This window comes from Mycetomoellerius zeteki, unplaced genomic scaffold (assembly GCF_001594055.1).
Source record: "Mycetomoellerius zeteki isolate Tzet28-1 unplaced genomic scaffold, Tzet1.0 scaffold332, whole genome shotgun sequence".
NCBI classification, from domain to species: Eukaryota; Metazoa; Arthropoda; class Insecta; order Hymenoptera; family Formicidae; genus Mycetomoellerius; species Mycetomoellerius zeteki.
In genome coordinates, this window is record NW_017257319.1 from 24208 (window position 1) to 34386 (window position 10179).

The window sequence follows — 10179 nt, forward strand, 5'->3', positions numbered from 1 at the left end:
GTGAAAATGTTTGGAGTGCGTACTTTATTTTGTCCAGTACTGTATATATATATATATATATGCATATAATAAATGTAAAATTTGCTCGTTACATACCAGGCGCCAGATACTATTAAACTACTATTTCTTGCTGTTGCCAATGCTGAGACTGGTGCTGAAAATCTAGTAACTATTCCTTCCTTCTCTAAATCAGGATAAGTAAGTATTTGTACTGTGTTATTGTCATTTCCTACGAAAATTTTACCATCCTGAAATTAAAGCTTTGTTATATATAATATATTGTCTCTTTTAAACATCATCTTGATGCAGCATTCCTTTTGAAGAGGATCTTTAGGTATAGGTGCTCATTAATACTTAGCAACTATTAAACACCTTTGAAATAGCAGTAATTGCTTGTTCTGAAATACAACTGGTGGTCGGGTCATCATCCATTAAATTTAACCAGGATCTAACGTCCCCATCGCATCCACACGTAACGAGCCCTCTCCTACAATCCCAGACACATTCAATAATAACTTTCTGTGACAGATTCAGTATATATACACAAATAATATACACGATGTCATTTACTTTTCGCCAGAATAATAGCAAACATCTGTGTGTCCTTCTTGATGAGCATATCGCATGGGTTTCCTTATCAATGACATGTTCACGAATTACCGCCAAAAGATTCACCTGATAAATTATCAAAGGCACTTGTATATCTTTCGTCAATCTGTAAATATTTCAAAATACCTGTTAACTTGCTCACACACAATATGAAGCAAATATACAAATTGTTTTTATAAGAAACGAACCGTTTGATATATTTATTCGTTTTTCATTTTTAGTCATGCAATTATACGCGCCGTTTTATCCATGCATTTCGTTTATTCCGCTTGTCTTTCCCCCTTCTTCAAAGAGAAGCAAAACGAAGACAGGCTGACAGGCAAAACAGGCTGCAAGAAGAGAGAGTGGACGTTATTTTAAATGAAATCCGTTTACTGGCGCCCCAGTATGTACATACATAGAACTATATAACCACAAATATTTTCGACGGATAAGGCCAATATTAGGCCAATAGTAGGCTAATATTATATTTGTCCACCGACGAGATATTATTAAAGACCGACATCCTTATGGGAGTTCGCGTCCTTGTTAATATTGAAGTGATTAAGAGTAAAAAAACTGATAATATTGTACTAATTTTATGATTTATTAGTTTAGTAGACGTGTTTATTGGTGTACGTGCATTTAAAACTCAATAATACTCGATTTTTCTTTAAAATTGTGATTTCAGTGTTATCGTCAAAGTTCGATTATCAACAGAGATAATAACTGCAGAGAAAAAAATTGTAATTTTTCGGCAATATGTAGGATATTATAGCTTTACAAATATGCATATTTATTTATAGAGCATTTATGTAATAAAATATCATGAATTTAATAATGTATTAGTCAAATATTTATGTTAATAATAGCAAATTTATATCAATTGTTGATAATGTCAGCGTTCTTCGATTACCTCCGGGCCCTTGGGGCCCTTTTTATACCGCCGAAAATTTACCCAGGGTTGACGGTCTTTAATAGTATCTCGTCGGTGATTTGTCGTACGATAAATTTTTCAAACGTGTTAATTGGCTGCAAGACAGAGAGGGTCTCGAACCTCTTTGTTCTATAGCCAATCGACAGGCTTGAAAAATTTGTCGTACGACAAAAACGGACGCATGTAATATTTGCTACTAACACATAACTGGACATAGGTCGGTATTTATTAATCGGTTCTTATTTCAAGACAGTCTTAAGTAATGTCTCAAGACGCTAATGCAGCTTTCTGATTGGTTCATCATAGCCTCAAGGCTGAGCTTAAGACGGTCTTAAATATAAGATCTGACTATGAATACCGGCCATAGAGTGTTACCTATTGGTTAAGTATTCGTGACGTACTTTGTAGTTGCACATTTTTTGCACATAGAGGCGCTGATATCCAAACTGTTTCGCGGGCACGTTCAGTGCGCACGATGGGAAAAGTGATGGAAAGCAACCTTTTCCATGATGGCCGAGGTTGCGACGAGAGTCTCGTGAATTTTCTGTAATATATCAGGATTTTGTGTATTAGAATGACCATGATTTCCAAAACCGCAGTCGGCATTGCTGTTGGAATCGCCGGGATTTTTGTTGGCTACTGTTTCTACTTTGACCAAAAGCGCCGCAATGATCCCGATTTCAAAAAGAAGCTCCGCGAACGTAAGTTCTAATTTTTCATTCTCGTGCACGCGTGACTTCCTCGTGGTGATGTACGTTTCTAAGAGAAATCAATATGTCTCTGATAAAGACAGGTATAATTCCTCTTGACAACGTATATTGCATCAATCATGTAGTCCATTTTATACATTTGTACATTTACATATATCCTATTTATATATTAAAAATCATTTCATTTTAATATTGATTATTGCATTAGAAACATATATTATCAATATAGGGGAAAGGGGAGGTAAGATAATGATCTTAAGGTTTATTAATTTTTCTAAATTTTTGTGATAAGGTAAAAAGAATAATGTATATTTTTCAGATTCACTACAGTCTTGATTATCATTTGTAAAAATTAAAAAGTTATAAAATAAATTAGAATTTTTTTAAACTTATATTTTTTAAGAACATGTCAATTTTGTCATCTTGCTCCTACATGCAGATGAAATGACTTTCAATAATGGATTACAGAAAGACAAAAATGTACTTTTTACAAATAAAAAGATTTGTTGTTTTATTGTAATAAACACTTCTTATATTATTTTGATACTATAATATAAGAATGCAATTAAAGAAAAATAAAAAACGAAAAAATTAATGAATTGCATATGATAAGATTTATTTATACAGATAATCAATATTAAATATCATCTTACCTCTCTTTCCTCTATATAACATTGTGCCGTGCCTGAGACTATAAATTTATAGCTCTTATTCTCTGTAAAGGTTTTATTTTTATTTTATAGGTAGAAAGGCTAAGAAACAAGCTCAGAAAGCTTCCTCGAAGATGCCAGATTTGAGGGATCATGAATTGGTGCAGAAATTCTTTCTGCAAGAGGTAAAACTTGCTGTTACTTTGATTGTGTATGTATCTAGCTTTAATCCTTTAAAATGTATTTAAACTTCTTATTATTTAATGGCTCCTGCCTCCAGAGTGTAAGGAAGCAATACAACCAGATCGTGTCACAGAATCAACTAACTTTTAAGCTCACATAGATTTAATCAAACTTGTTTTTTAATCACTGGAATGCATAATCGGTAGAGTTATTTAGTTTAGAATGCAATTGGGATTCTTAATTATAGATTGAGCGTTATTTAAACGCAGGAAAAATCCTGCACATGTCACATATATGAGGCGCGGAGAGATGAGACAACATCAAACTTGGATCCACGGATTGACGGATTATTAGTCCGTGGACCGAACACCGAGCTACTCAACGCCTCAAATGTATTTAAATATGTAATATATTACACTGTTTAGGTTCAACTTGGGGAGGAATTGCTGGCTTGTGGTGAAATAGATGGCGGAGTTGAGCATTTGGCTAATGCAGTAGCAGTCTGTGGACAGCCAGCCCAGTTGCTGACGGTTCTCCAGAAGACTCTACCACCACCAATTTTCCAGATTCTGGTGCAGCGACTACCCGTTGTTGGCCAGGTATGAATTAATTAAAAAAAAAATATTGAAATGAGAGGTAACATTCTTTTTTTTAATTTGCTTTCTTACAGAAAATAGTATCGCAAACCCAAATGGCAGAGGAAGATGTTGAGTAGAGGAATATAAAATTTTGTTGACAATACTTAAATAAAATCTGAAATTAGCAAAGAGTCTGCTCATAAGTCTTTGCACAATATGGATGCGAATATAGTTTACATTTAGAAAATCCTACATTTGTACAATTCGTTGTCCCGTATTGAACTTCCATTTTTCTTAGTAGATGTATGTACCAACCATATATAAAAAATTTTTACAAATATTCGTTATTTTATTTTGTTAAACGGATATATTTTAGTATCCGTTTATTTAAATAAAATAAATTTTAATTGAAGAGCGATCTGACACTTTTTGACAGATGTAAAACATATAGTATTCTGATATCAAATCAAAATTTTAATTTCTCTTTAATGCTCCAATTGCATTAATGTATGTTCTTGAAAAATATAAACATCTCTAAAATTTACATATAGCTCTAAACATTTCTGTGAAAAATATATATTCGATATAAAACTTGCATATTGCTAAAAGAGTCGTAATTTTAATAGATTTAACATCAGATATAATTGTCCTATCGCATTTTGTATGTAGTCACTATTTATATTGATTTTATATTCTCTGAGAAACACTAATTTATCCTTATTGATTCACATATCCTATTTTTACCAATAATATTTCTTAAAAAGAAATTTTGTTTTTGTTGTTTCATATGTATTATACATATATATAAATATATAAATAATAATAACACAATCCGTAAAGGCCATACGAGTCATGGGCTGATGAAGGTGCCAACGATTAATTTCAATCTTAATAGACAAATTATAAAATGTTCGACAAACACGTTACATTATTCGGAGATGTGAGACTGAAATTAACTAAATGTATATAATGAAGATCAGATTTAATTGTTGTTAATATAAACTTACAAAGCTCATGAAACATGTTGAATGTTCCGTTTAAGGATCCACTACAGTCGGGAACCTGTAAGTGACTCATGTTGACGAAATACTCAACATATTAATTACACATATGTATTGCTGAGGAGGACTCCAAAGTGAGTCAAAACGTTCAATAAAGAGGATTCTACACATTAATGATTAATTAAGATTGAAATTAATCGTTGGCACCTTCATCAGTCCGTGACTCGTATGGCCTTTACGGATTGTGTTATTATTTTTATTTTAAGAATTCGAGTCTGCAGAAATTGTTATAAATATATAATTGTTTTGTTATAAAAATTAACACGTACAAGTTACTATACAAGTTAAAGTTTCATCAAAACATGATAAATTTCTAACAGATTACATATAGCTTTAATCCGATTCTGAGCAATATGTGTCATTTGTGTGTTCAGGAATTGACGCTAATAAAATGAATTAGTATATTTATTACACGTTTTGATTAGCTGTGTTCAATACGCTGTCACTATCACATTTGCAATAATAATAAGCATATACGTTGCCTTACTTTGGTGTAGTAAATGTGGAAAAGTGACTTGTACAACACCACAATCTACAGATCCAATTGTAATCTCGTTCAATGATTGTAATCATCTAAGTTATAATGTTGATATCCAATATATGCACATTTATTATAAAAATATGGAAAATTTACCTGCTCAGGTACATTATTATATTCTGGAAGCATTTATGAAAGTATATACAATTGGAAGATTATTGTAAATCTTATGATGTGTGTCGCTATAAATTTACGCAGAAATATATATGTATTTTGTAGATAAAATCTAATTCGCTATATAAATGCTATAAGCTCTAGAAATTATTTTGAAAATATAGATGTATATTGTTATATATCCAAAGATATTTAACTTTCTCTCTCTATACATATAATAACAATTCAAAGATGTACAATACATAATTTTTGAAAAAATTATATTCTTATAGAAGCGATATTTGGAATCCTATCAAATGAGCATAAAATAAAGAAATAAACATAAATAAAAAATATATTTACTGCGTGCAATTTTAAAGAATATTTATGTTAAACACTCTTACATTAAATTATTTGAAATAAGATAATCGACATAAAATAAAAAACTTCTTTATTTACATATAATAGCATTATATATGAATTTCTTCCATTATAGCTTTAATAATTCCCACATGTAATCATATTCACATATTACAAAAAATTCTGTTCATATACATATATTTTACACAAGAACATCTCTTTATCGGCATATGTATAAATAATAGACGAAAAATTCAATTATGAACAATGAAATTACACAATGCTTTTGCTTGATACCTTGTAATTTTATAGTGTTAATAATGCCTCAAAATGTAAAACAAAAAATCGATTTAATTTATTAAAATAAGACCCAAAAGTCAACAGAATCAAATTATGTACACATATACTCATGAGTTCATAAATTGTGCATGTACAAAACTTGATTATTGTAATCTATTTAATATAAACGGAATTATATACATGATATTAATTGTTGTTGACCTATACATGGCAGTGTTTTACAACTTATTTTCAATAATAAAATTTCTATATAACAATTTGTTTTGTGAACAATAATTAGGGATTATCTGGAGACACGGTAGTGTCTCGGCGCTAAGCCAAAGCGCAGTGACACTGCCGTGGATACTTTACGCGAACCGGCGAGTTGCGGCAGATTGAGATTATCAGATCTCAATAACGGCTGACCTGATCGATTTAAATAACCATACATTTGAACATATATAACAATAATAATCTTCACATCACTCGTGAGCACAATTTGTTCAGAACGTAAAGATATCAATATGAGAATTTCAGTAATTTGTACTATATATTTTATATTATTTCCAATGTTTTTCACTGTTATAATTACAATTACTTTGTACTTTTCCTGAATCATCAAACAGAATAAATAAAATGTGTACGACATATGCAAAAGCAGAGAGAGAATAGCAACAGTACAAAAAATAATATGATTTGTACTTCAATTGTTTTCTATCTTGAGCATGTATCAATAGAAATGTATAATGGATATTCATAGTTGTAAGACATTGAAAGATTGGGAAATTATTAACAATTGTCATTTTACATTAATATACATCCTCTATGTGTTTTCAACTAGAAATCAAATACAAATCATATTTGACACAATTATTTTGAATCTAAAATTTCATTTCTAGCTTGTGACATTACATCGAGAGCATTTTTCTTTATAAGACTCTTAGCCAAATCTTTACCAAGAAGTTCTGCACCAAGAAGACTTATACTACTTATTTTATAACTAGAAATAACGCTGCAATAAAGGCGGGGTTCCTGATATGGGCATTTCCTATCATAAGAGAAAAAAAAAGGTAAATCAAATTAAATATAAAATAAATCAAATATGCAATATGTTCAAAGATATTCATTGATAACATAGCATTGACATCAGCATGTTCAATCCTGTTCAAAAATATTCTAATATTAAAAAAGCATATTTAACTCACCGAGGAGGCTCACCATCATCGTTGGGTAAATATAGTTTGCTTTTAGAAGTATCTGTAATCAGAGTTTGACCATCTAAAGACCATACAGCACCAGTAATCGTTAATTCGTTCTTCTTCAAAGATGAAGATACCGCGACTGGTGCGGAACATCCACCACCAAGAGTTTTTAGAAATGAACGCTCACACACACATGTCAATGTGGTTTCCAAATCAAACAATGGTTCCAAAATTGAACGTATTTTCCAATCAGACTCTCGACATTCAACACCCAATGCACCTTGACCGATAGCATAAAGAGCTTCTTCGGGTTCTAAAAGCTAAAAGAATACATATATTAATCTAAATAAATTTTGCAGAATACCAAAGTGGAATATAAGATAAAAGATCATACTTGACTTATCCTGTCTTCCCAGCCCATCCGTTTTAAACCAGCAGCAGCTAATATGATCGCGGCGTAGGGGCCATTTTCATCGTCTAGTTTTTTTAATCTAGTGTTCAAGTTACCGCGAATGTTCTCTATCTTTAAGTGCGGCATGTTCCGTGATAATTGAGCGGATCTACGTAAAGAGCTAGTACCTATTACACTATCCTTCGGTAATGTGGTTAACGTTTTATCTTTAAATTTCTTCGATATGACCACTGCATCGCGGGGATCCTCGCGTCTACAAAAATATATTATTTATTGACATTATTAATGCATATTAATTTTTTGTAGTTTAATTTATTAAATACCAGTTTTTTTTTTTATAAAGAATTGATTTTTTGCAAGTAAACAATTTTTCGTAATACTATACATTTAAGTTAATATACGAGTATATATAATTATATATTGATAACATGCAAGTCAATGCCAAAATTATTAACTCAAATGTATAGTATTATGAAAAACTGTCTATTTGCAAAAAATAATTATAATTATTTTAATAGTAAAAGTAAACATAATTTAGAAGTTAATCAGAATTGATAAAACTGAATACAAGATGTTTCTTACATAAGAACAATAGCGTACGTGTCTGCATTTAAATTTAAAATGTGTTCTCCATATTGGAGCATTGATATGCAAAATAGCAAAGTCAGCTCTTGCTGACGAGAAGCAACTAAACGAATGTGTAGTATCACAGTTAATTTAAAAAGAAAACAGCTCGAATTTTATGACGTTCAATATTATATGTTAGACGGAACTTACTTTAATATTGCACCTAGAGCCATTCCTGCCGGCAGTGTTGTTGGCAAATCTTTCAATGAATGCACGACGAAATCAACGCTACCATTTTCTAAAGCTAGTTCCAACTCTTCGGTAAACAAGGATTTTTCCCCGATCTTTGGTAAAGACTTATCTAGAATCTGATCTCCTTTAGTATTCATCGTTACTGCAATTTAATTTCAATTTGATAAATACAAGTTCGATATATACAAGTTCTTTTATTGACAAAATATATATGATAAAGAACATTTCATTATATGCCAGTCATTCAATGTATAACAAGAAAAAGCTGCAATTATCGGTATTTCAAATGTATTATATAGAGATATGTGGTCAAAGAAGGGAAGAAGTTGCGAGATTATCATGTGTGATACTGAAAAATTATGAAATCTGATATTGAACTTTTAAATTTCTTCAAAACAAATTCATTGAAGTTACACGAAGAATAACTAACATAACAGCGAATAGTGCATGCAGTTGTATAATCTGCTTACCTATTTCAAATTCTTTTTTTGGATTAATTTTTATCAAACATTGTATTACGTGTTTAGTTTGTATCAAGGCCAACTAAAAGGTTTTAAAAAATACATTATTCACGTTCTATAAGTAAAAAAAACATGCCTCTTTGTTTCATGTAATAAAATACAATGAAAAAAAATATAATTGCATGTATAATATATAAAATTGTATAACAGAGTAGTTTATTTTCTAAATTAACATTTTAATTATATATAAAAAATCACTTTGTAATCCTAATACTTTTTTTTATATAAGTATCGATTATTTAAATATCGAATTATCGTTAGTCATCATCACTGACGATAAGTAAAAAAAATTTTTAAAATAGCTGAGTAATCTTACGCCAGAGATATGTACGAGAACAGTAGACGCGCAGCAGTGATTACATAAAATTAATAATTGTCATCGATAAGAGATGACTTGTAATCCGAGTCTTCTTACCAAAAGAGAACGGAAATCATTCTTTACATAATAATCTTTATATAATTTACACGCTGAAAAGCTGTCGTGTTTATAAACAAAAATTTGCCAAGAAGTTCGAGAATGCGATTTGCGGTTTTTCAAAAAAATATTTTTTTTTGTAAAATTAAAAAACCGAATAAAAAAAAAAAGAAAACGTGCACTCACCTCGCTTTTCCGAGATCCAACTCGTATTACATCACATTTTTTATCGCCGTTCATCGTTACGTTTTGAACACCAGGTATAGTCGAGCGTTGAACTTTGGAATGTATTAGGTGTTATTAGATACAAGACATCAAGTTAGAGAAATAACAATGGAAGAAGGGACATGGAGGAAATCTGAGAGATACTCTAATTAGGTCGAGGAACGTGAACACTTTCACTACAAACTAGGAACTGCGCTTGACCTTACGACTTCTTGCGTTTCTACCAGTGAGATATGCGAGGAAGAAAGATGAAATTAAAATTGGGGTTAATTTAATGTGCGTGGGCTAAATTCTTTCACAGTCACTGGCACTGCAGCAGAATGTGAAATTGATTGAGAAAGTTTTGGAAGAACGACGATAATAAAACTTAAACTACCGCCATAGCGAACGCAACGCGACTGAGAACGGAATCAGGTCGGCCTCATGGACTTATAAGATAGACGGAGCATTCGTACGAGAGAAGCTAAAGACGTGATAGAAAGAGGAAGAAACAGTCGCGCGGAGTAGTTCTCTTCTTTTCTAGTAGTGAATTGATTGGTCGTCGCGGCGGGTCGGAGAGGAGTCGAGAGCAACGAAGTTATGGTGGATTCACACTGCATCCGATTTTC

The 10179-nt window shown here is 31.3% G+C and overlaps 3 protein-coding genes across 3 annotated transcripts in view; 1 reads left to right on the plus strand and 2 right to left on the minus strand.

Annotated features, from left to right (window-relative positions):
• The window catches only part of LOC108725283 (WD repeat and HMG-box DNA-binding protein 1), a 17389-nt gene extending 16498 nt beyond the window's left edge, over nucleotides 1-891 (minus strand). The window contains exons 1-4 of the mRNA XM_018452208.1: nucleotides 798-891; nucleotides 571-715; nucleotides 373-487; nucleotides 97-248 (exon numbers count right to left, since the gene is read on the minus strand). Of these exons, the coding sequence (XP_018307710.1) occupies nucleotides 97-248; nucleotides 373-487; nucleotides 571-647 (344 nt within the window). The 5' untranslated portion in view covers nucleotides 648-715; nucleotides 798-891. The remainder of the gene's footprint in view (nucleotides 1-96; nucleotides 249-372; nucleotides 488-570; nucleotides 716-797) is intronic.
• A 1088-nt stretch (nucleotides 892-1979) lies between these two features.
• On the plus strand, nucleotides 1980-3835 carry Tom20 (translocase of outer membrane 20). The gene is made up of 4 exons (XM_018452148.1): nucleotides 1980-2226; nucleotides 2979-3070; nucleotides 3494-3667; nucleotides 3739-3835. Exons 1-4 carry the CDS (start codon nucleotides 2100-2102, stop codon nucleotides 3781-3783), a joined length of 438 nt encoding a protein of 145 aa, XP_018307650.1. The 5' UTR covers nucleotides 1980-2099; the 3' UTR covers nucleotides 3784-3835.
• A 2143-nt stretch (nucleotides 3836-5978) lies between these two features.
• l(3)02640 (porphobilinogen deaminase-like protein l(3)02640) lies at nucleotides 5979-10052 on the minus strand. The gene is made up of 6 exons (XM_018452124.1): nucleotides 9533-10052; nucleotides 8881-8953; nucleotides 8369-8552; nucleotides 7574-7844; nucleotides 7183-7499; nucleotides 5979-7025 (listed from the first exon to the last, which is right to left on the minus strand). The coding sequence occupies exons 1-6, from the start codon at nucleotides 9584-9586 to the stop codon at nucleotides 6848-6850; spliced, it is 1077 nt and encodes a 358-aa protein (XP_018307626.1). The 5' UTR covers nucleotides 9587-10052; the 3' UTR covers nucleotides 5979-6847.
• Nucleotides 10053-10179: the final 127 nt, after the last annotated feature.